Source organism: Oratosquilla oratoria, chromosome 40 (assembly GCF_046742065.1).
Source record: "Oratosquilla oratoria isolate Oo_2021 chromosome 40, ASM4674206v1, whole genome shotgun sequence".
Lineage (NCBI taxonomy): Eukaryota > Metazoa > Arthropoda > Malacostraca > Stomatopoda > Squillidae > Oratosquilla > Oratosquilla oratoria.
The window spans coordinates 43,593,045-43,620,068 of record NC_134816.1 but is presented as its reverse complement, the minus strand read 5'-3'; the positions used below and the strand labels follow the sequence as shown (position 1 = coordinate 43,620,068).

The following is a 27,024-nucleotide window of genomic DNA, read 5'->3' as shown; positions in this document are numbered from 1 at the left end:
TTCACAACAAGGTTGCTTCATTTAATCAGCAACCCTCCCTCTCTCTCCCCTCATGCAGAAGAGGACAGGGAGAAATCCCTTCAGGCTGCATTAAAATATTGTCCATGTACTCCTTAAGCATCCCCCATCCCCTACCCACACTACTCCATTTATCACAGCATAATCCATACACAACCAGTAACATTTTATCCACTCTCCTTGTTTGAAGAGGTGTAAAAAATACTTTTGAAGTTGAGAGAGAGAGAGATCCTGGGCCCAGTCTGGGAAGCGAATGTCAGCCCCCTGGGGCTGCACCTTCTGATGGGGGTGAGGGTTTGTTGAGTTTTGAAAATGGGAAGCTCTACTGTACATTTCATGAGATCACCCAAATGGGTATGCATCACTGGTCCTTCAGTTTCGATAGGAATACAAAAACACGTTTGTCTACTGTTTCACGGTATGTATTATGTACAATAAAATAACAAAATATCTTTACATTTATCCTCTCTGTGAAGTTTGAATGCAGTGTCGGAGCCTGTCGATCAGGAAGAAAACTGGAAAAATGAAAGTTAAGTTCAATGCTGTTCAGAAGGGGAACTTATGGTACCTTCTCTTTTCAATCACTCGTGAATCTTAACTTCACACGTTTCAAACTTCGTTCAACACTTAATCAAAGCACACCGAAGACTACATCCCCAGTATCAATTTTCTAAAACTTGTAAAACTCCTTTAAACATTTGGCTCTTGTTGGATTCATAGTGTCTTACTATATGAATATCTTCATCAAGCATATAAACGTTCTTGGAATGGAAGCGGAGACTCCCATTCTGCCACATCGTTACAGCTTACTGCTTGACCACCTTCACTATGGAACACTATACACAAGCACAGGAAAAATACGAAAAAAAGTCTCCAGTAGAGTTGGGCTGACAAATGGAGTTTCAGTATCAGAGAAAGCCGTCTCGCATGTGCAGTTCAATATAAACTCCTAAATTACAAAATCATGAAAAAAATTTACCTCGAGCATCTAATTCCAATACAAGAAATTACCATTTCATTTTTAGAATTTCTGTGTAGATCAGTGCTATTTCTGAGTTATAAAGAAAGCAGTTCAAATATTCCAGAATACAAGCTGTGACAAATGATGATAAAATATGTGAAACAAATGCACAGCCAATTAAATAACAAAATTGAAGCAGTCATATATTTTGAGGAAATAATTCATTACACAATTAAAATCTATTGGCTTTGGGCTCTCCACTCTACAATGAATTCAAAACTAACCAAACTTATTGCCTACTTGACTTCTCAAGCCTAACGATTGTCTGTCTCCCATACCAACACACAACCTCAACAAGAGCATGAACCAACCCCATGTAGCCAATAGATCTGGGTGTTGTTGCACGTGCATCTATGAATATATATCCATTTGAGTGTGTGCACATGTACTTAATAGTGAGAAAGCTGGGGTCTCTATCTGGATGCTCCATTATATGCTTTACGTAGTACAATCACGTATATTTATTGACGAGTATGCTTGTGCAGTCTATCATATAACTTCTGAAGGATCAGAAAGCAATACACCAAGTGAGATAAAGAGGAATCTTGTATACTAAGATTCCATCCCTTCTGTATCGGACTACAGTTGACAAATTGCATGATTTTCAGTTTACACAACTACACAACATACATTAAAATGTGCCACAGAGAGAGGGACTTCCATGTTGTATTGGCAAGGACTAGTTCTAAAATGCATTTGCCTTGCTTAAACAATTTGATTTGTCTCACCACAACAGAAACTTTTACATGAAGGAGTATAGAGTTAATATGCACCTTGAGATAGTCAAATGGAAGAATCTACTGAAGACATTAAGACAGGATTCTTTTTTTATTTTTTATTTATTTATTTTTTTGGGTGGGGGGGGAGGGTGGTGACAATTTGTTCACACAAAAGAATAATAATAATGATAAAAGTAATAATGAAAACTAATAAATTCATAAAGAGAAATAATTGGAAAAATTACTGAATAAAACCATCATACACAACTTTACTGAGATCAGGTCAAATTACCAGTGGTCGAGTAACTCTCTTCTCTCAACAAATGCCATTCATTCGGGTTAATTTAGCAGTCCAATAGGTGAAGAGAGGTGTTGCAGCATCGAGTCGACAAGAGATGCCACATAAATTTAGACACTCTCATAACTCAAATCTTTCAACACTGCAGTGAAACGAGGGATGGATGCTTGACGATACAATGATGAAACAAGGGCTCAACGCTCGACAACAACGAGAGGACAAAAGAATGACATGGAACATAATACTTATGAAGACAATAGTAGTGACACAGCACAAAGATTAATGCATAAATATTTGACACAATATCAAAGCCATGATATTTGTTATGAGTATGCAGATAATGAATACACTCATGATGTGAAATATGTGAAACCTTGTTCTACATTCTAAACAATGTACAGAATCGCCAGCCATAAGACACAAGGCATTCACTCTCATACAAGCACTTATAATCTAAAACAGATAATGGCTCTTTTTTTTCTTTCGTTTATTTACCCTTCTAGTTGCAAAAGTGGTGGTCCTGAGATGAAACTGCTTAACCTGTTCTAAAAACCAATGAAGGACGGTATATGATTTTGATTGCCCCAGACCACATTTTCCTTTTTTTGATGCAACACTAAATTTATCACAGAAACTCAAATTTACAAGGAATCCTCAAAATATTTCTCACGACAAATGCAGATGAAGTCGCAGCAGATGCCTAAGACCGCAAATGAACTCGCATCCCAACATACAGACCAATACAATTTGAACATTTACACAGTCAATCATTCTTCACATATCACTGGCAAAAACACACACATCCACCACTTACTACACACATGGGCAGACGTATGCATGATCTGTATAATCACCTTCTTTACCTCCTGCAAAGACTCTTAAGACTGGTGGCTGTGCAAGACCATATATTCTCATGGCCCATACAAGCCTTCCCATTCACTGATGTCACATTACAAAATACACATTTTTGTAATGAAGTGGATCTACTTAATTGGAATTATTAAGAAGCAATACAGGGAAATATTCATAGGGGTGAGAACAGCCTACTGTACAGTTACATGAAGGATACACTCCACATGATGACACTATCGCCCTTTGATTATCTGGATCGCTTGAACTGAAGAATAGTTATCCGGCAGCTCGCATTAGCTACCTTCCATTTGATCTATTCTTGCAGTACAATTACCCTGGCTTTTGGCAAAGTATCACTGGAAGTGCCCTTTAATAAATTACAGCAAGATTGAAAGAGACAATATCCTTTCTAGTACCATGGTGCATTTTATCAACAGTATAAAATCTCTCTTAGATGACGACTATTTCCTATCAGCTACCAAGACTGATAAACAAAGGATGCACACATTTGCTAAAACTAAACATTTCTCTTCACCCTTGATTTAATTTCCCAGTTTTCAAAAATTCTTCCATTCTCTCATATGGAAAAGTATTATGGTAAATGGCACATAAGTACGTAGAAGAAAAGATAACACGTCAATTTCCTCCATCCTGTGAACCTGATACGTCAATGCTAAATTCGATATCCATCTTGGCTCGTTACCCAATATTATGCACTTTGTGTGAAGGGATGCAACAATTCCCTTGTGATTCGAAATTGGTTGCCTTTTTCCATCATGCATGGGTAGATCTTAGTGCATGCAACCACTCTGCAATGCTTTCCTTATTTTTCATCTATTTTCTGCAAATGCTTACTCGAATATCAAGTTCTTCTTGCAAAGTTCTCTTTTCATTTGATTTTCACAAGATGCTTAAGCAACAGTTATTGCAAAGCCCTGAGAAAGACTTGTAAATAATCAAAATCAAAATAAATAGATGCAAAGTGTTGTTCCTGATATGGTTCACTTTGTACAGATGATCAATAAATGCCAGGATGAAAACTGTATATATTTTACATTTGAGCAGACTTTTCCCATGTCCAATTTTTCAAAAAACGATGTTTCGATTACATGAAAGTTCCACAAATGATCTAAAATGTACGTAAGCTTGCCTTTGCTCTTACTTGACTCAAATACATCTTTGTGAACTTTCAGAAGCACTTTCCAATCAACTTTTCCATGGTGACTTCTGGACAACTTCTTCAAGTTATCCATAAACCCTTCTCATCTATAAAAGCCAATGATGCATTTGTTTGGGTAGAAGACGTTTACACATTGAACACTAGGTGTGTAAAGCTTCAGCACGGATGAAGCCCATTCACACACAAGCAGAACATGCGGACTTCCGTATGAGCCGCCATCAGGTACCCGATGGCAACTGCATAGGTGTCTAAAAATTTTTGAACTGCTTAGCTACATGTTTACTGCTTTTTCTATTTTCACTTTACATTATCAACTGTTATTTTTTTTTTTTGCTGCAACATATTTCATGATTCATTTACGATTCCTTTCACACTCTAGTCATGAGGAAATCCTAGTCGTAACTTAACCTAACGAGCCAACAAACATAATGAAAGCTGGGATGACGTAGATTGCAATGGCACGTGAGAGGGACATTGGTTCCGATTTTGCTGCACCTGGTTGTCCTGCCGTGTTATCTCCTCCAGGCTGACCTTGAGAAGGTGGCTGTTGGGGAGGTTCGTAATGTTTCGGGACGTGCGTCTCGTAGGGCGACTCGGGGACATCAGGTTTGTACCGTCCAGTATCAGTGTCGGGACTACTAACACCACTACCGTGTTTCCCTTCCCATCCAAAGCCAGATCCTTCAAAGTTGTCGTCGTAGCTGTCGTAAAAGTAGTTGTGACCGTCTCCAGATCCACCAACATAAGCATCTTCATCGTCAACTGGATATGTGTCAGATGAGGGTTGCACCATGTCGTCTCCGCTACTTCCGTCGCCGCTGCTTTCTACCTCTGGCTCGGCAGGCTCAGTAATCAACCAGGACTCTGTTAAACAAAAAATTACGTCATGTACATAAATCGATCCATATGTTGCCCCCCTGGTCTCTCTTTCGGAAGACCTGTGGCCTTCACGTAACTAGCAACATCACGTATACGAACTTCTTCTCAATATGACCAGTTGTAACGGTCTCTCACACATCCTCCCAAACTCCTCCACTTATCAATATGACCATTCGTAACGGTCTTTCACACATCCTCCCAAATTCCTCCACCAACTGCTTCGGTCTAGCTTCAGACTCCATCACAAGCACAAGATCTGTTAATGACTACCTCACCCTCCACTGTCCTCCACTCTCACTCGCCAACTAGCATTCTCGCATTCACCTCCCTCAAGCAGAAAAGATAGCTTACACCAGATAAAATCATAAACTCTAGATGGACAATTCAGTTCCTATGTGGAAAGGTGAATTATGTCAAGTCATCTAAATTTCTTTGACAGTTTTGTATAAAGAAATTACAGATTTAACAAAATCATGAATTCAACATACACTTAAATAGGTTTCCATTATCATTTTTCTTTTTAACTAATTTGTGTTTTATCTCAAAAAGAAACTTAAGTATAAATTCCTTACCTTCATCTATCCAGTCAACATCTCCTCCATTATAAGCTTCTTTCAATTTACGGGTGATGAGCTTCAACCGATACGTCTGTTCGTCCATTTTGGAACTATGCTGAGTTATATTTTCACTCAAATGACTAATTTTCCCTGTGTATCTGTAAAGCAAAGGTAAACTAAAACTCTAGAAATTGTTCAACAATTCCTTTACTAAATCTGGCCATGCTCTTTACATAAACTATAGTTTTAGATACTTGGGTGCAAATGTGGCAGGAAAAGGTGGAGTGAAGGTGGAGGTAGAATGTACTGTAGATTGAGAGAAGCGAGTAAATGCCTTGGTGGACTAAAAAGTGTAATGAGGAATAGACATTTGGGAATGGATGCTAAGAGGAGACTGTATGAAGGAGTGATAGTGCCAACAGCACTGTATGGGGCAGAAACATGAAACATAAGAGAGGAAGAGAGAAGGAGTTTGAATGTGTTTGAGATGAGGTGTCTGAGAAGTATGATGGGGGTTACTAGGCTAGATAAAGTGAGAAATGAGGAGGTAAGGAGAAGAACGGGGGTGGAAAGGGAGTTGGGAGATAGGGTTGATGAAAGAGTATTAGGATGGTTTGGACACATGGAAAGAATGAGTGAAGAAAGACTAGTAAAAGAGGTATGGAAGGCAGATGTGGAGGGAGTGAACATGAGGGGACTTCCTAGGATGAGGTGGATGGATGGGGTGAAGGGGGCTTTGGGGAAGAGGGGAATGTCTGTTGAGGAAGGACGGGAGAGGACAGAAGACAGGGGTGAATGGAGAATGGTTGTATATGGATGATGTTGTGATGCATGAGGTGGAATGGGCAGGGGGATGGGGGGTGAGGTAGTATGTGTGAGTAAAATTTGACGCAGCTCGAAGGAATTTCTCCCCGTCTTCTCCTTTTATGCATGGGAGGACGGAGAGGGAGGGGTCGCTGATTTAATGAAGCGGCCTTACTGTGGATGTGCTGTGTCTTGCGACACTGCTTCTGACCCAGGGCAGTGGACAAGGTGCAGGGATGACCCGTCATCCAGGAGGTGCTAAGATAAGAGGGAGGATGGAGGGGTGTGGAGTGTATTCAGGGATGGAATGGGTGGGAATGATTTTATGCCTTTTCCTTTTTGGCTACCTGCCTTGTAAGGGGGAAAAAGCCTTGGTATATGTATGTATGTATCAATCAATCAGTTGCCCTGATTCTCTGCAGGAAATCTATGGCCCTCTGGAAACTGACCATGGCCACCAATTCAGCTCATAACTAATTTGGTGAAAAGATTCTGTATTGCTGTATGATAAGGGTGAGTGTAGGGCAATATAGTACACTTTGGTCTCTTAATCCAACACTGCAAAAAGGCATTCGATAAGGTACCTCATAGGAAATTAATAAACAAGATAGAATCAAAGGGTGGCATCAGAGGAAAATTATTAGAATGGATGAAAGACTTCCTGATTGGGAGGAAAATGAGAGTTGTAATTAGAGAAAATTTCTCCAACTGGGAAGAAGTAAAAAGTGGTGTCCCGCAAGGATCGGTACTGGCCCCGATCATGTTCGCCGTATACATTAATGACATGAATGAAGGCGTGGAATGCTATATAAATTTTTTTGGAGGACTGCAACTCATTGCAACAAGATCTGGACACGATATGGAATTGGACTCAAAAGTGGTAAGTGAAATTTAATATAAAGAAATGCAGTATAATAGAATTTGGAAAGAGTAAAAACAGAATATCAAAAGATTACAGAATTGGAGATAGAAAAAATAAAAAAGCAAACTCTGAAAAAGATCTTGGAGTGATGATTGGAAAGGACATGAAACATGATAAGCATATAAATCAAATATTTGGAGAAACCTACAATTTATTGAGGTCAATCAAAGTGGCATTTACTTACATGGATGAAGAAATGATAAAGAAAATACTAACTACACTAATAAGATCAAAACTTGAATACGCAGCATCACATTGGACACCCAGTACCGAAAAGAATATTAAGAAACTAGAAAGATTACAAAGAGCGACAACCAAACTAGCACCGACTCTCGCCGAACTAACATGTGAGCAAAGACTATCCAAACTGAACCTACCAACTCTGGAAAAAAGAAGAGAAAGAGGAGATTTGCTGACTATCTACAGAATAATGAAAGGAAGGGAAGTTTTAGACAGGAATGACCTGTTAGTGTGGGACAACAGTAAAACGAGAGGACACGGAAAAAACTGAAAAAAGATAGTCATAGAAAAAAATTGAAAAGGAACAGTTTCCCACACAGAGTGATTAAAACATGGAACAAATTAGACAACAAAACAGTATGTGCAAGCACTATACGAGATTTTAAGATAAAACTTGATGCGGAGAGATACAAAGATGGGTCACCACGAGCATAGCTCCCCTCCCGTATATTACAACTAGGTTAAAACTTGCCAACCACCACTTGTGCTGACATTTGGGCTCTGCACATAAATCCAATTTGGGAATTAGCCCAGGACATAAAATACCAACAATTCCCAGAGTTGGTTTATGTTCTGGGCCCAAATGTCTGCACAAATGGTGGCTGGTAAGTGTTGGTTTAAGAGACCTCCTAGGCATAAAAGGTACATACATACATATACCAAAGGCTTTTTCCCCCTTACACTGGGGGGTAGCCAAAAAGAAAAAGGCATAGAAACCATTTCCACCCATTCCATTTCCTATATATTCCACTCCCCTCCACCCTCCCTCTTATCTATGTTTTGTGTGTGATGGGTGCATTTAGGGCAGTTGGGAGTGTGCTGCCAGACTGATTCTATGTTGATATTGTTTTAGCAAGGGAATTGAGTACTTGAGATACTGGGTGACACGTAGGAACTATAGCAGTGAAAATATGTTTGATGTGAACTGAAAGGGAAATGACGAGTCTATCTACCTATATACCAAGGGCCTCTTCCACTTTATGAAGGAGCTAGCAAGGAAAAGTTTGGACCCATTCCACTCCTATCCACCACACATTCTATCCACTCAAAAGCCCAAAGAAATGTCTTCGTCTGTCTCGTAAATAATCTTATCCATCTAGTCTCTATTCATTTTTACCTTTTTATGCTCTATTCTCAACTTGATGGACAACCCCATGCATCCAAACCTCCCCTTCAATTCCATCCACCCAACAAATTCTTGGTCTTCCTCTTCCTCACTCTACCACTTCTGATGTCCACAATCCTTTTACTCATCTTTCTTTGCTCAGTCTTTCTATTAGCCTAAGCCACCGCAGTGCTATTTGATCCACCCTTTCTGACAGCTTTAAACAACCATGGTGACATCATGCAACCCTGATGTTGCCCCATATTCATCTTAAACCATTTACAGGACGAAGCTCCCAAATTCTGCAATCGAAGACCCAGCAACGCCTAAAATGCTGTTTTAATTATGTGCCTTCTAAAATGCAGCAAAACACCCGTAACATGGCATCATATTTCTCGGTATGGCTGCTTAGCACTGCCATGATCGTTTCCCACTACCAGTTTAGATATGGTGGTTTGTTATGACGGTACTGTGGTGTGAAGTCCAGTTATTTCATGTATCTACAGTACCTTTGTACATACATACATATACCAAAGGCTTTTCCCCCTACATGGGGGGGTAGCCAAAAAGAAAAAGGCATAGAAACCACTAACACCCATTCCATTTTCAATATATTCCACTCCCCTCCACCCTCCTCCCTCCTCCCTCCCTCTTATCTTGGCACCTCTTGGATGACGGGTCATCCCTGCATCCTGTCCACTGCCCTAGGTCAGAAGCAGTGTCGCAAGACACAGCACATCCACAGCAAGGCCGCTTCATAAATTCAGCGACCCCCCCCCCTCCGTCCCTGTTATATTGCTATTATGGTTCTGAAACATCAAAAAAACACCCATTTTCTTAAAGTCGGAAAATTCTGTTACTCGACTCGGTGCTGGTCCAGAGGTTGCCGAGTTTGGGAGCTTAGACCTGTACTCTTTTCAGTCCTGACCCTCATACATGCCTCTCTATCTAATGTATATTTTTGAATAACATTTATCTATTATTTATTTTTTTCCAACTTACTTTCCAAGTTCAGAACCATTCCAACAGTTCTGATTCTCCCCTTTGCTTCCACAGATATCTTCAGGCAACCCTGACCAGAAGTTGCGGGAATTTTTTATCTGAAAGTTAAAAGTGTGAATGATCATTTTTTTTACATTAAAAACAAATTAAATACATCAATAGATGCATAAAAATATCTACACACAAAATCAGTCTCTCTCCTGAGTGAAGTAAGAATTTTTAATGTTTAGGAGATCAAAAGATATTATAAGAAAGGAGTGTTTAGTTAGAAATATCAGATGCTTCTATCCTTGTGGAAATCTCACCAAAGACCCTGATAGTTATGGAAAAAAAATTATCTGAAAATTTTACAAGTGTGAATGACAATTTAACATAAAATCAAATACACCAATAGATTAACAAAATCTCCCTCTCTCTCCTGAGTAAAGTAAAAATGGTTAATGTTAAGATGAAAAAATGTTTTAAGAAGTATTTAGTTGTAAATAGCAGATACATCCATCCTCGTAAACAATCTTGCCAAAGAAGGGCAGTCATAGAGAGGGTAAATGTGAGATTTAGGAATGGTAGCTGATTGGAGGGTTGTAGAAATTAAGTGCTCTGCATTATTATTAATAATTATCATTTCATACAATTTTTTTTTTTTATGTAGATTACTCTTCAATCTTTAAAATGCTGTGTGACTCTGGTCCACAGGGATGTCTCTAAAGTCCTTAAAATAGTGATTGCATAAATATCATGCAGTAATCTTGGGATTTTGGTGACACTGCTAAAACCAGTCATGTTGCATTATCTTACATTTGGAGATTAAGCTCTACCTGGAATATCAGTCACTTTTAACTTCTAATTTCCTTTCTATTTCTCTCCTTAAACATCTCCTTTAACCTCTTTTACTGTCAATCAGGACCCCGACAAGGGGAGGGGTGGGGGGACAATAACCCAGGGCAGCACTTTTTTTTTTTGTGTGTGTGTGGGGGGGGCACTTTTGGTGAAAAAAGGGTAAAGCAAATTCCCCCAAATGTACTTTTAATGCATGATTTATTTATCATGAGTTGTGTGTATAAATGATGTGTGTATAAACGTTGTTTTGTGGATGAATGTTACATGTGATTCGTGCTAGTGACCATCAAATGTGGAAGGTAGTGATGGTGTGTGTGTGGGGGGGGGGACTGGGGGACTTCACTTTTTGACTCCCCCGGGGTGGCACTTACCCATGTCGGGGCCCTGCTGTCAATAAATTCATTTTTTCAGTGCACTATTGTCCCACGGATAAAAACACTAGTTACATACACTAAGGTCCCTTACAAGGGAGGTAACCAAAGTTAACTGGTATAATTCCACCCCCATTCACCACCCCTCCCTCCCTCCTTCTCCTCATGGCTCCTCCTGGATGACAGGTCATCCCTGCATTTCGCCCATCATCCTGGGTGAATTACTGACATCAAATTACAGGAGTACACGAGTGCAAAATTTGCAACTCGATAAAAACTGTGTATACCTTGGACTTGATGTCTCGCACCAGCCTACTAATGGACATGGATGCTGCACCCTTGCCGTCGTCCTTCCAGTCTCTCTTGTCGCTGTTGAAGTTGTACGATTCAAACTCCAGTTCTTTGCCGTATCCAGACTGCCGCTTTCCTCGACCTAACTTTGGCACTCCGCACTTTTGGAAGAGCTGAAAATTAAATGTTATTTAGTAATTTTCCTCGAACATAAAGGATCTTTCCCTCCCCGCTTTCCCCCACAACCTATTTATCTTATGCGCTGAATGGCCTACCGGCTCTGGCGCTTGGCCTTCAAGCCAAAAATTTCATAAATCAATCAACAACCTATTTACCATTTCTTAGTTTCATTCTTTCTTGACAGTCCTCCCATTTCATAATTCCTTCAGTTCCAGCGACTGTTCTTTGACCACATGATTGTATTCATTCTTAAGGCCCCTACACACTGTCAGTCATGATTGCACAATATTCATGATTGCACAAGCATATCCTGTGTGAGTGGGTGTGATTGAGTGTTTGCGCAGATGATTGAGGAATTTCCAACACGGTTAGATTTTGTAAGCTCAAGCATAGTAGTTACACCATCATGAGTGATAGTTAGTGGCGATGATTGTGCCAACAGCTCAGTCTTTCCTTTGTAGCCAAGAATGGCTATGCATGCATGCAGCCGCTTTACTCATCTTCACTCCACAAACTCCAAGAGGTAAGTTATGATTGCTCAATCTTACTGACAGTGTGTGTCCCAACACTGTTTGCACAATCTCGATGACTGTGCAGTCATGACTGACAGTGTATAGGGACATATCTCCTCTCTAGGCCCGACAAGAGGGTGGGGCAGTACCCCAAGGCCCAGGTGTCTGGCGGACCCCGAGAAGATGAAAGACGCAACCAGGGTTTTATATAGCATTTTCTGGTTTTTGTTCTGATTATGGTCATCACTGCATCAATGTCTTAGGTCCTCACAGTATGTCATTCATGGTGTCATTTCTGTTTAGTCCAGGTTTGTTATCTTTTTGCCATTTGAAGTTGCAATTAAATCTTGCTGCTCAGTCCTCTCCCTTCTTATTCTCTCTCTTGCTCTACCTCTCTACCTTTCACAGCAACTGTGTTATTCACTTGTTTATTCTTTTATATATATATATATATATTTTTTTTTAACTAACATGTACATCACTTCATTTGCTAATTTACTTCATATTCTTACCAGACATTCTGTAGGCTTAGAGACCATTTCATAACAAATTTTGAACTGGGTTTAGCATTACTATGAATACAGATACCCCAACACTCCCAAGTAATTAGCATATATAATGCTTCTTGCAATTGTATTACATTACCTTGTTGGAAATCTCTCTGCCCGCCTCCTGGAAGTTCATGACGGCATCGGACACCTTGATGCTAATGGGCTCCACAACATTCTCGATGTTGAACGGCCCTTCCAAACGATCACCCACATCAACCATGGCCTCTGTTGAATGAAAAAGAAAAAGTTGTGAAGTCGTGTTAAAAATTCTACATTTTATTCCCCCTATTTTCTTTTCCATGGTATAATGTCACAAACTCCCCCCCTATTGGGAGGCTAGACTGGTGCCCCTCACAGAGGGCTTTGTAGCTTGGAATTTAATGAACCATGCCCTTCATTCAACTTGCCGGTGGCAGGGTTCAAATCGTCATCCCCTAGACCAGCGCTTCTCAACCTTTTTACCTTTGCATAACCTTTAAAATAAATTGCATGTCTCAAGGATCCCCTGCACACACACACACACACAAAAAAAACAAACATATACCATATCTTTTCAATTTTGTTTTCATCGTAACAATAGATTAGATAAGATGATGTCTATATTACATTACTACAATAACCTTTTGCGGAACCTTAGGGTTCCGCAGAACCCTGGTTGAGAAACGCTGCCCTAGAACTTCGCTGTAAGTAACCCCCTACCTCGCTCAAAACGGAGAAACAAAAATTGAGAAAAAGAAATTAAGAAAATGACACTGAGTAAGGATAGAAGGCTAACAATGTTCTGTGTGGGGGAGATAAAAGGAGAAAAGATAAAAGAAATCCAGAATTTTGGATACAAAGACAATAAAAACGGGACGGTTCTCTTCAAGCCTTCAGTCGTGTTCTAGAATTAGATTGCCAGTCTATGTTTAGCCAGTTAAAAAAAAATCTTAGACATCTCGAGGTCCAAGAATACTAGTGACACTTGTTGATAAGTTTACTGAAAGGAGGTAGGTCTATAAATAATCGTGATACTAGAAAGTAGAACAATTCAGTTGGATGTCTAAGATTTTTTTTCCATAGGGATCAATGGTAAGTACCTACTCATGAAGGTCCTGCAAGATGAACCCCCCCCCCCCAAAAAAAAAAAAAAAAAAAAATAGAACAACCTCCTCACCTCCATCAGTAGGTGCAGCCCCAAGGGGCTGGCACTCCATCTCCAAACCTGAGGCTCATTGTTAGCCATTGTAGACCTGTGAGTTTCCGATCCACAACTCTTGAGGCAGCATCTATTATTATCATTATTGATAATTATGGATGGATGGGGTAAAAGGGTGTTGGGGAAAGGGGTGGAAGTCTGTTGAGCAAAGATGGGAGAAGATAGAGGTGAGTGGAGAATGGTTGTGTATGGTTGATGCTGTGATGTATGGGTGGGGATGTTTTTTTTTTCTTTTAGGGAGTATGTGTGAATAATTTTGTTACACAGCCTGAAGGGATTTCTCCCTATCTTCTCTTTTTTTTTTGTATGAGGAGATTGTATGCTGTTGATGTACTGTGTCTTACTGCACTGCTTCTGACACAGGGCAGTGGGTGAGATGCAGGGATGACCTGTCATCAAAGAGGAGCCAAGAATAGAGGGAGGGAGGGGTGGTGAATGGGAGTGGAGTATGTGGGGATGGAATGGGAGTGGAATTATGCCTTTTGACTTTGGCTACCTCCCTTGTAAGGGGGAAAAAAGCCCTTGGTATATGTATGTACTAAGACTTGACGAGAAATAAGGAAACAGATAGGAACAACAGGACAGAAGGTACAAGTCTATCTATATACCAAGGGGTTTTCCCCCCTTATAAGGGGGGGTAGCCGAGTCAAAGGCACACACCCTCTCCCATCCACCACCCTCATTTCCTTTACCTTTGGGTTGTACAAATAATGTAAAAAAACAAAAAAACACTGAAATACAAAAAGACGTTTGAGTCGAAATAGACACGGCGAGGAAGACGCACCAACAAAGTCGTTCCAGAATGAGTTGAGGTGGGCATAGTGGACGAGGCAATGGGCATGGACGTCCACGCAGTAGTCACGGCAGGCCCTGACGCCCTCCAGCCCCGAACAGGTGGCGCAATGGTTCATCCGCATGAGCTCGTGTACGCAGGTCACGCTTGGATTAACCTGAAGGAAGGGTATTAACACAGGGTAAGAGAATGCACAAGACCAAAGCGGACATACAAGAAGCGACACCACCAAAATCTAACAAATATTATCACAAATATAATTCAAGATCACTGACAAAACTTTATACGTGGCGGACATACAAGAAGCGACACCACCAAAATCTAACAAATATAATTCAAGATCGCTAACGAAACTATATACGTGGCAATTATACAAAGCGGTGGTACAAGACAAGGGTCAAGACGTTTGGTTGATATTTGAAAGGTCAAAGACGTTTGCTAAGTGAACATGCGTGACATCATGCAACACTAGCACAATTACCTTGTAGGTAACAAAGCTCTGGGAAGGTAAGGAAAAGGTACGGTAAGTGAAGAAAGAAGGGGAGCAAAAGAAAAGGGAGAGGAAAAAAGAGAAGGAAAGTGAAGAGAAGAGAAGTGGGGAAAAGTTGGAGGAGAGATGAGAGGGAATAAAGGGAGCGGTGGAGGCAAAGAAGGGGTGAAAGGAAGAAGTACAGGAATACCTCACTATACAACCGAGTTGTATATCGAGGTTAAGGGTTTTACATGTAAATAGGGGGGAGTCTTGTGTTCATGGACCCTGTCAACACCCTCCACAATTTATTTTTTTGCCTTCTGGGGCTTTGACATACACCCACCATTTGTTTTATCTACTTTATAGCACTTGGTCATATAGAGAGATATTCCTGTAATTGGTGCGAGTAGTGGGGAAGTTGAGAGAGCACCTTCCAGCACCATACCTGCAGAACCTTCCTGACGACGTCCCTGCCGGTGGCGAGTCCCTGTACGAAGGTCCTGAGCGCCACGAAGCTCCTCTTGATCTGGGTGGTCAGCTTGCGGGGGACATCGCCGAAGGGCTGGAGTTCCTCCATGTACCTCGAGATGCAGGTCAAGTGTCTGCAAGGAAGGGGGAGGAGGAATGTGTTAGCTCCATGAAGACCTAAAGAATCGAGGGCGAGGGAAGGGGGACATTTGGAAACCATGAGCAGGGGGGGATGTCCACAGTGGCAATTGTCAGGGGGGTTGGGGGGTTGGTCCCCCAGGGATAATTTGTCCAGGGGGAGTTGTCCCCTGGGAACAAATGTCTGCAATGTACTGTCCTTGGGAGTAATACTCCTAGGAAGGCGATTACCCTAGGACAAATATGCAATGGAGTTGTCCCGGGGGGGGGGTGGGGTGAATTGTCCCCGGAGGTAATTGTCCGGGGGTGGGAATTGTCCCCGGGGGCAATTGTCCGGGGCGGGGGCAACTGGCCGGGAGGTACCGTCCTTGAGGGGGGGGGGATTGTCCCTGGGAGCAATTGTCTTAGAACTCACCCAGAGAAAAGATGGGAGGTTCTTCCGAAGATTGGGGGTAGACGGGCGGGGGAGGGGGGGTTGCGTTGCTCAGAGACCCGGAAATAACGAGATAATTGAGCGAGAAAGAGGACTCAGTCACACGACTCATTACAACTGCTCACAAAACCCAGACAAGAGCTCAAATATTGACCTGGCACTCGAGGGCTTTAATTGAGGACGACCTCATTAAGGAAGTCGACGATGAAGAAATGTTATGTATTCGTCTATTCACACAAGTGCACACATTGACATGTGTATTCATGTATGCAAGTGCGCACGCACACACGTACACACACACACACACACACACACACACATTTTCAGTTTTGTTATCAATTCCCCTCAACATCTTTAAGGCTTTCATTATGTTCCTTTGATTTTCTTTTTAAGAGAACTGGTTTAGTATGTCTTAAGCGGTTTTCGTACGTTTTGTTCCTCATATTTGTGTGAATTTTGTGCCTCGTTGCTCCTTCGTATTTATCAATGTCTGGGATTTGGGGTCCATAATGAAATAGCATACAAGTGTTAGCAACCTCTCTCTCTCTCTCTCTCTCCTACTCTCACTGTTTCTCTCTCTCCTCCTCCCCCTCTTCTCACTGTTTCTCTCTCTCTCTCTCTCCTACTCTCACTGTTTCTCTCTCTCTCTCTCTCTCCTCCTCCAACAACTCCTACTCTTCCCACTGTTCCTCTCTCTTTTCCTCTCTCGCTCTTACCACTAATACTCTTCACTCTCTCCTACTCTCACTGTTTCTCTCTCTCTCTCTCTCACCCTCACCACTACTATTCTCTCTCTCTCTCCTACTGTCACTGTTTCTGTCTCTCCTCCTCCTCCAACCACTCCTACTCTTCCCACTGTTCCTCTCTCTCTCCCTCTCTCCTACTCTCACTGTTTCTCTCTCTCTCTCTCTCTCTCTCTCTCACCTCGGATCAAACCGGTACTGTTGGTTGTAGACGACGAACATCCGTTGGTAGAGTTTGTTGAAGAAGGCGTTCATGGAGTCTTGGAGTTTGACTTGGCCGTTGGTGTAGTAGTCTTCGAGGCTCTCGTAGAGGTCCGTGAAGACGTACGAGTTCTGCTCGTAGATGACGCCGTAAGTCCGTCGGAACATGTCGTCGAAACTCGTCTTGCTGTGCATCAAGAGGTCCAAGAAGGTTTCTGCAAGTGGGAATGAAGGAATGAACATAAGGAATAAAACTAATGAATATATATGAAATCAAATTAATAAATATATAAGATCAAATGAATATACTGTATATGAAATCAAGTGAATAAATATATAAGATCAAATGAATATATAAAATCTAAAATGTATAAAATCGAATGAATCTATAAAATTGTATAAGTATTTAAAAATAAAGGCAAAATAATATTAGATTAAAAACGAATCAAAATATATGTAAATTAAATGATTTGATTCGGTTAACGTCGCGAGCTCCCCCTATCAGGAGACTAGAACGGTGCCCCTTACAGAGGACTCTGCAGCGTGGAATTAAGGGAGCAATGTCCTTGGTTCAACTCGCTGGCGGCAGGATTCGAACTGCCGTCACCTCGACCTCCGCCGCAAGTAGCGACGCTCTAACCGGCTTGGCCAGCGAGGACCACATAAGAAAATGTGAATTGATTAATTGAAAACAGAAAATGGGAGGGTGACAATAAGTGAGTAGGGTGAATATAGAAGAGAAGATGAGGAAGACCAGGAGGAAGATGAAGAAGACCACGAGGAGGAAGATGAGATGAGGATGAGGAGGAGCATGAGGAACAGGAGGAGATGAGGAGGAGCAGGAGGAGATGAGGAGGAGGAGGGAAGAGGAAGATGAGGAGGAGGAAGATTATATTTACTCTGACTGTCGCCAGGTGATTTTATTCAGACAAGGTAATGACCACTCCCCCCCCCCAACACCAATTCGACCTTAACGAGCTGCAGCCCAGAGACCGAGAGATACAATCCATCCACCCCTCTCGTGACCCACAAGTTCAAAGAGGCTGTTCAACAATGCCCCCTCCCCTACTCCCTACCTCTCTCCCTACTCCCTACTCTCCCCCTCCTCCTCCTCCTCCTCCTCCTGCTTCCACTTCTCCCGCTCTCTCTCTCTTCCTCCTCTTCCAACCACTCCTTCTCTTCCCACTGTTCCTCTCTCTCGCTCACCACTACTACTCTTCACTCCTCTCTCTCTCTCTCTCTCTCTCTCTCTCTCTCTCTCTCTCTCTCCCTCCTCCAATCACTCCAACATTTCTCACTCCCTCTCTTCCTCCTATGCCTCCTCTCTCTCTTTTTCATAATTTCTTTCTCCTTTGTCTCCCCCTCCTCTTCCTCCTTCCAATCTCCCACTCCTCTCTCTTCCCTCTTTCTCTCCCTCTCCCTCTTCCTCATCCTCTTCTTCTCATTCCTTGTCCATGTAACTCCTCCTCCTACTCTCACTCCTCTTCCTCCTCTTCCTCCAACTCTTACTCCTCCCTCTCTTCCTCCTTGTATTCCTCTTCCTACTCCTCCTTCCACCTCTTCCTCCAACTCTAATTCCTGCTCTTCCACCTCGTATTCCACCTCTTGCACCTTTTCTTCCGCCTCCGTCTCCTCCCTCTCTTCCTCCTCGTATTCCTCTTCTTTCTCATCCTTCCACCTCTTCCTCATCCTCGTATTCCTCCTCTTCCTCTTCCTCCTCCGTGGACGGTACTTCAAAGTTGGCACTCCAAGCAGTGCCAAGCCAAGTTGAAGGTCTGCAATATCTAATCAGCGAGGAGCGTCCTCATCCTCCTCCTCCAAAGGCGGACCGGGGGGAGGGAGGGGGGTTGCTGGTATTGGGAGATGAAGGAGGCGTCGGGGGGCGAGAGGGAGCTGGGGGGGTTAAATAAGGATATTAAGGTACTTTGGGGTCGTATGGAAGGGGGAAGGGGAGAACGGAAGGGGGAGGGGGAAGAAGGGGGGGAAGGAGGAAAGGGAGAAGGGAAGGGGAGAAGGGAAGAGGGAAGGAGGAAGGGGAGAAGGGAAGAGGGAAGGAGGAAAGGGAGAAGGGAAGGGGAAGGAGGAAAGGGAGAAGGGAAGGGGGGACATGGGATGGGAAGGGGGAGAAAAAGGGGATGGGAAGGGGGAGAAGGAAAGGGGATGGGAAGGGGGGGGAAGGGAGAAAGTGAATGGGGAGGGGAGTGGGGGGGTCAACAGAGATTTAAAGGGAATACAAAAGAATACGGAAGAGGAAGAAGGAGGAGGAGGAGGAAGAGGAAGAAGAGGTGAACAATAGGAAGGAATAACTGGAGGAGGAGGAAAGGGGGAATAAATGGAAGAGGAAGAGGAGGAATAACTGGAAGAAAAGGAAGACCCAGAGTAGGAGGCCGAGGAGGAGGAGGACGAGAACGAGGACGAGGTTGAGGTTTCAAGGATCAGCTGACCAAGATGCCCAGTCACCCTCGACCCTCCTCCTCCTCCTCCACCTCCATGAGGTCGACCTCTGCCTACAAGGCTCGCGTCTGACAAGGGCCAGATTGCGGTAGATGGTAACCACCCCTCCCCCTCGAGGTGACGTCTTGTCCGAGGTGACGTCATGTCAGAGGTGACATATTGTCCGAGGTGATGTCATGTCCGAGGTGACGTCTCGTCTGATGTGACATATTGTCCGAGGTGACGTCTTGTCCGAAGTGACGTCCGAGATGTAATGTCCGAAGTGACGTCATGCCCGAGGTGACGTCTTCTCCGAGGTGACATCATGTCTGAGATGACGTCACGTCCGGGGTGACATCTTGTCCGAGGTGACATCACGTCCAAGGTGACATCTTGCCCGAAGTGACGTCACATCCGAGGTGACATCTTGTCCGAAGTGACGTCACATCCGAGGTGACGTCATGTCCGAGGTGACATCTTGTCCGAGTCGAAGAGTCGAAACATCGCTCATTAAAACTTCCCGCATTTCGTCGCACTGAAGGTCAAAGTGATTGCCAAATGTCCTCAGACCTTGAATTGTTAGGAAGAGGAGGAAGGAAGAGGAGGAGGGGAGGAAGGAGGAGAAGAGGAAGGAAAAGGAGGAGAGGATTGGAAGGAAAAGGAGGAGAGGATTGGAAGGAAAAGGAGGAGAGGATTGGAAGGAAAAGGAGGAGGAGGAGGAGAAAGGAAGGAAGGAAGAAGAGGAAAGGAAGGAAGAAGAGGAGAGGAAAGGAAGGAAGAAGAGGAGAGGAAAGGAAGGAAGAGGAGGAGAGGAAAGGAAGGAAGAGGATAGAAGAGGAGGAGAGGAGGAAGACTTGGGAAGAGAGGAGAAGGGAAAGAAGAAGGGGGGGGAGAAGAGAATGAAGAGGACAAGAAGTCCTCAGCATATAGGGCGCTGCCCCAAAGGTGACGGTACACTAGGCATTTCTCGCTAGCATGCTACTTGCTTTTGCTACTTGGTTTGAGTAGAAATGACTTCAGTGACTATTTTCAAATGTTATATGACTGTTGCATCATAGAGTGAGAATCTAAGATTAGTTAAACCTAAAATAAAATATGATTAGACAGTGTCGAGAAGTTCTTACGGAAATCTAGAATGTTGTGACCGAAGTCGTTGCAAGTAGCAAAATCAACTAGCAAAAGCAAGTAGCATGCTAGCCACCTTAACTCGAGACAAAACGACGAAGGAGCCCCTCGAGAGTACGAGGAGGATCTCCTCCTCCTCCTCCTCCTCCAGGAGTACATAAATGATTTCGAGGATCACCTAATTAAGGCTCTTGGGAATTGAATGACGTAGTTACTTCAGGGACAGAAGTCGTGACCCACCTGAAGAGGTTCCACTGTGTCGAGTATTTTCTTATTTTATTTTTATTATTTCTATTTAATTTTATTACAGGTTAAACACTTTTTTTTGTGATTTTATTTTATTTTATTACAGGTTAAACACAGTTTTGTGGTGTACTGAATGAGGTATGGCAAAATGAACCTTATAGTAACCAACCATAAGAGCTATATTGGCGTAACATTTTTTTCTTAACACACGCTAAATCAATATGGCAACTCTTGCTAGTTTGTTTATATATATATTTGTTAATTCATTTTTATTGATTCATGTATCTTGCCACAAAGATGAAGACCTAAAATCCGGCGCTATATTATCTCGTTCAGGATCAAGTTCACGTGTGTGATTCACCATGATCTTGGATCACGTGTTGGACTCGTGATCGATTTTTTTCCCTCCCGGAAGAGCTCAGATCTCATGTATGACCGATCTATAGGTAATGCTGTGACCTTACACGCGCGCACACACACACCCAACTCCCCGCCCACGAGTTGGAGTAACAACTCACAACGCAGTGATACTGAAATTATTTCAGCCCTGGGCGGAATTCGAACCCGGACCGCCGTAGTGGCAGCCGGAAACTCTACCACTGCACCACTGAGTGTGTGTGTGTGTGTGTAATAATTATCCCAGGACACGTCCACCATTTTGTAAATTCCAAAATGGCCGCCCCCGACTTGGCAGTAATGGATTGAAATTGGACCAATTTAGGTTTAAAAATGAAATAGGAAAGAACTGGTTTAATTGGTTAACGATTGGAATAGTTTAGTGAGCGCTGAAACAACAATTGGTTGTTTAAGAGAAGATTGGAAAACTTTATGGTTAGGGATGACAGGTAGTAAGGCGACATGGAACTGTCTAGTGTAGTCCTTAAGGTCTCTTGCAGTCTCCTTTATTATGTTCTTATGCTATTATTCCCGACTATTTTGTTATAACTATTATCGTCTGTAATAACTAATATTCCCAACTTTTCCCTTGTGATTCTCAGCTACGTCCGCCATTTTGTGCATTTCAAAATGGCCGCCACCGACTTCGGGTACTTACTGTCGAACTTCCTGTTCTTCTTGGCCAGAGTGTTGGCCAGCGGACTCAGCAACGACTTGATCTGGTTGTCGAAGTACTGTCTACTCTCGACGCTCAATTTCCTCTCCATGACGTCAGTGCAACACGTCATCTCCCCCGAGCAGATCTTGAGGTGAGTTCCTGGAAGAAAACGGGAGGTGGGTTACAACTTGCATGGTCCAAAAATGTGGTTGAGTCCTTTACGTTTTATATATATATATATATATCCACACACGATCAGAATTGTAGGACACACGCACACACAGTGAGTGCTAAAACTATACATGACTTTAAGAACAAACTGGATGCGGAAAGATACAAAAGCGGGTCACTACGAGCATAGCTCTCTTCCTTTAAAATACGGCTAGGTAAATACACACACGTTACACAAATAGGTCTTTGTAAACTCAGGAAGTATTTGCTATTAAATCCAAAATGAGACAAATAAGAAGTACATAAAATGAAATCACAAATAAACCAGGGTACCCGAACCACATTTATGTACACACACACACACACACACACACACACGCGCGCGCTCCTCGTGGCGCTGTGGTTAGAGTTCTCGCCTGCCACTACGGTGGTCTGGGTTAGACTCCCGCCCAGGGCTGAAATAATTTCAGTATCGCTGCGCTGCGGGGTATTACTCCAACTCTCATGGGCGGGGAGTTGGGTGTGTGCGCGTGTGTAAGGTCACAGTATTACCCATAGATCGGTCATACGAGCTATGAGCTCTCTTCCGGGAGTAATAACTGTCGATCACGATTCCAACACGTGATCCAAGACCATGGTGAATCACACACACACACACACACACTACAACTTCTGATATATTTACCAAATGCGTTTCCATTTAAATATTGCGAATCTGAAACATCCCGAATATTGGAGAGAGTATTATTACACACACACACAGCTTAAAACACTGCAGTATCCTTAACATATTTTATTCTGCTTGCAACCAGGTCCTTCTGGTCCAAAGGACCACAAGTTGAGACCCCACCCCTGAAGGACCAATGTAATGTAACACTAACTCCCATTAGTTCTTTTGGTTTGGAATTTTGGACCCCCCTCCCCAACCCTGTGGTCCACTCTGGGTCCAAAGATAAGGTATTCAGACTCCCTCCATGTCCTCCATCCCTCGGGGTTGGGTCCAATGTTTTAACCCCCCGCAGGTCCATTTTTCCCATTGTAATTGATGTTTTGGACCCCTGTGATTCCAATTTTTGGACCCCCGTGGTCCACTCGGGGTCCAAAGATGCCAGGGTAAGCCCCCGTCCCCGGGGCCAGGTCAAAATTTTGGACCCCTCTGGTCCACAGGGGCCCAAGGACGACATTCCATACCCCCGGGGTCCATATTGGACCACTGGAGTCTAGCCGTTCCAACGTGACTTTGTTTTTCACGCTCAGGTCAACAAAGCTTTTTGTGATGCGACGCACAGCAGGGAACCCATTGTTATTCCCACCTCACAGACAACAAACCCAAAACAGATCGGAGTGGGAGAAAACGGAAATCTTTCTTACATGGTCCCTTCCCCACCCCCCGGTGGGGGTTTTGTGACCTAATGTGGTTCTAAACGACGTGAGGTTTGAAACAAGGTTTAGTTATAGTGAAGTGGTTTATGAACCCGTTGGAAAGAAATTCTTGAAGTAAAGATAAGTGTTAGAAATACTACATTATTATTAGTAGTAGTCTACTTACCTCGACTACTAATACAATTACCACTAGTGATATACCACGATTAAAGTAATTGTATTCTATGAGTACTACCTCTACCACTTTTACTAGTAGTAAGTTATACTACTACCTCTAATACATCTAGTGGAGTAGTAGTATACACTAGTACTAATAGTAACTCAATGGTGGAGTTACTAGCGGTAGTTCTAATATACTACCACTAGTAGAATAGTAGTAGTGTGGTAGAGGTAGTAATAGAATACAATTACTATTAGCGCTACTACTAACAGTACTATATTACAAATACCAGTGTGTTTATTGTTGACTAGTTTCGCAGGTATGGTTTTTCAAAGGAATGAAGTATACCTGCGAAACTAGTCAGGAATAAACTCGGACTAAGACTCCTTCCACTTACGTCAACCTGTCAGAATGTCTCAACAGTGGTATCAGTGGTGGTAATAGTATTATACTATTAGTAATTGTAGTAATTACGATTACTGATAGTGGCGCTAGTAGTATATTACAACTACCTAGTACTAGTGGTAGTTGTAATATACTACTCGTAGTCTATTAATAATAGACTAATACTACCACTATTCTACTAGACTACGATTACTGTACCACTGCCAATAGTAATCGCAGTCCAGTAGAATGGTGGTAATAGTAATAGATGCGATAGTAACAACGATCACTACTAGTAGTAATAGTGGTCTATTACTACAGTAGTAATCGTAGTAACGTTAGTAGTAGTCTACTTCTACTACTAGTAATATGGTCTACTACTACTAAGTATTTCAGCGGCTTTGACCCATCGTTTTTCGCTCATATTTCCGAAATAATCATTCACATCAGCATGGTATATTAGCACAGCCTAATTCACACCCGGCCATAATTTTTGACGCTATAGTGTATTTAATTACGGTGTTTACTCTTGATATTGTGTGTGTCGTAGCCGACACCTGTTCGATTTACTTCACGGGTGTCGGCTACGACACACTTAATATCAAGAGTAAACGCCGTAATTAAATACACTTGTAAATGCACTCTAACGTCAAAAATTATGGCCGGGTGTGAATTAGGCTGTGCTAATATATCATACTGATGTGAATGGTTATTTCGGAAATATGAGCGAAAAACGATGGGTCAAAGCCGCTGAAATACTTAGTCTATTTCTACCACTACGACCACTACTACCATTATTATTATTTTTTAAGCAAATCCTGGGAGTGGGATGGTACTAATACCTCTGCTATGGTAACAGTAACTGCCTTCTAAATAATTATGGTAACAAATGGCTCACAAGTAATTATACTACCAGTAGTAAGATGTAATTCCGAGACGAAGTAGTTAATTTATACCAGGTAAGTTGAGAGCGCCTCTCTCTCTCTCTCTCTCTCATTGGATAGAAGCGGTGGTAAGCTCACAACACCAACATCTCCCCTTTCTGCCTCCCTCGCCATTATTGTTCCCTCTTCCACCACCACCACCACCCAGACCACGTTACCCGGCTGGCCGGCACCGGACTGCATGTGGTTGTTCACTGTTCGACAACCGGCGACATGAGCTGGGACGAGAAGAGGTCCGGTCACATCTGTCTGTCTGTAGACTCTGCCGGGTCTGTCTGTCTTCCAGGAGAGTTACGGAGTCTGTTGGGTCTGTGTGTGGAGTCTGTCTTCTAGGAGAGTTACGAGGAGTTAAACGCAAGAACCAAAGTTGACCTCTGAAGTGTACCTGTCCATCCTCCTCCTCCTCCTCACACTACATAGCTGAAGGTAATATGCGGTTGAAGGAGGGTCGGGGCCAGAGGAGGAGGAGGATGAAGAGGAAGGAGGAAAAGGAATTGAATGGAAACGAGACTCAGATGGATTGAAATTAAAGTGGACTGAAGATGGCGTAGCACATGTACACTTGGAGGATTTTCCAATTCCACCAAAAACGTAAAATAATAAAAATCCTAGTATTCAAGAAACTAGTTTTACTGACCTAACCAAGGCTGAGGACACCTGTCGTCCGTACAGATGTCCTTTTTGGAGCATTTGTACACACACATGCGAGCTCTGAGCTCTCATACGGGAGGTCAATAACTGTCGATCACAAGTACAACACGTGATCCAAGGCCAAACACACACACGAACTATGTCTCTCAGATATTCATCGATGGTGAGAATTTGTATTCTCTTAGTGTATAGTAATCACTAAAACAATGGAGTTGAAGGGGACGGGAGAGGATAGTGGAGGGATGGTTGAACCTTGTATGTGCACGTGGTCAGTGGATGGAATTGTTAAAACTCCATTTTGCATATCAATTTTGTTATGAATGTATTTGTTTATGAAATTTGTTATTTCATAACGAGTTGTTTGTATTTTAGCATCCATTTCTTCTCATCTGTCTTCTATCGGGAAATCTGTGATTTGGTCGACAAGTCTGCGAGTCGACGAGTTTGAGTGTAATGACAACCCTGTCAATAGAGACGAGATTTGTGGCCAAGATTGGGATACCCTCCCTCTCTCCCTTCCTCCCCCCTGGAAACCGGTCCACAAGAGCACCTGAACACCTAGTAGCACCTGTTTGACGAGTCAACACAGACACCAACACCTCTTGATGGGAGGAGGGAGGAAAGGGGAGGGAAGGAGTAGGCGGGGATGGGAGTGAGGGAGTGGGGAGAAGGTATTTGTGTTTCTAGTCTCCCCCCTCGTATGACCTTCTCATCTTCCATATCAATCCCGTCTTCTCGTTTTCTAATCACGCACAAAGAGAGAGGCGGAGAGAGAGAGAGAGAGAGAGAGAGAGCGCGGACATGACACTCGTAAAAAAATACATGTTGATACTATCTGCATAGAGCTGGAGCTACACCAAAGCATTTCCGAGTTCAAAACTACAGCCGGGTCATAGAAAACGGGGTACGGGGGTACTATTTACATGCTATAATACATATATTGGTACACGCACACACATTATTTACACAAATACGAATATAAAAAAAAATTCTTTCACATTTCATCGGACATAAAAGGGCTTCTGTGCAAACGTACATGTACGTACATGTGCACACAAAGACCTCAAACACGCATATGTGTGTGTGTGTACAAGCAGGCAACCACATCTGGTTACAATAACCTCTGGCGGTGGAGTGGTGTACTACTCATCCGTACCGACCGCCAGCCCCTCTCGCCCCCCTCCCTTCCTTCCCCCCTACTCTTCCTTCCTCCCTTCCCCCCGCCCCCTCGCTCACCCTCCCTCCCTCCTACTACTACTGGAGGAAGACTCAAGTCTTTTGGCACTCCCGTGGGTGGCACAGTGCCATGGAACAAGAGGAGGAGGAGGAGAAGAGGAAGAGAGAAAGAGTACCTCTAGAAGAAGGAAGGGAAGAGGAAGAGAGGAGGTAGTTAGAGAGCAAAGTAACGGGATTTCCAGTGGTAATTAATTGGGGGTAATGGTAACGATCAATACCCTCTCAAGACGGTGGCGGCCTCTACTCATTTTGTTCAGGCGAATCCCGGACAGCCACCCTCAACCGAATAAAGTCGCTGGTCCATAGCCAGAATAAACTATAAAGAGTGTGTCACTTGTAATTAAGAGGATTAAAACGTTTAGCATGTGGTATAGGCTTGTTAACATAAGACTAGATTAGTAGACGCTAGTGCTAGCTACTAGTAAACTATCCCCCCCCTCCCTCTCTAATTG

The 27,024-nt window shown here is 42.9% G+C and overlaps 1 protein-coding gene across 1 annotated transcript; it reads right to left on the bottom strand.

Annotated features, from left to right (window-relative positions):
- Positions 1-418: 418 nt before the first annotated feature.
- Positions 419-21,801, bottom strand: dlp (glypican dally-like). The gene is made up of 9 exons (XM_076177648.1): positions 21,644-21,801; positions 16,766-17,000; positions 15,248-15,404; positions 14,322-14,487; positions 12,434-12,564; positions 11,093-11,269; positions 9,598-9,695; positions 5,540-5,682; positions 419-4,952 (listed from the first exon to the last, which is right to left on the bottom strand). Exons 1-9 carry the CDS (start codon positions 21,771-21,773, stop codon positions 4,492-4,494), a joined length of 1,698 nt encoding a protein of 565 aa, XP_076033763.1. The 5' UTR covers positions 21,774-21,801; the 3' UTR covers positions 419-4,491.
- Between the last annotated feature and the right edge of the window lie 5,223 nt (positions 21,802-27,024).

What these genes read in the sequence shown, in the direction of transcription:
- dlp (XM_076177648.1), bottom strand. Translation starts at nt 21,773, where the DNA reads ATGACGTGTTGCACTGACGTCATGGAGAGGAAATTGAGCGTCGAGAGT. An exon ending in GAAGAACAGGAAGTTCGACA is followed by an intron (nt 17,001 to 21,643) that starts GTAAGTACCCGA and finishes TCCCACTTGCAG; the next exon opens with AAACCTTCTTGGACCTCTTG. An exon ending in CAGTACCGGTTTGATCCGAG is followed by an intron (nt 15,405 to 16,765) that starts GTGAGAGAGAGA and finishes CCTTCCTTGCAG; the next exon opens with ACACTTGACCTGCATCTCGA.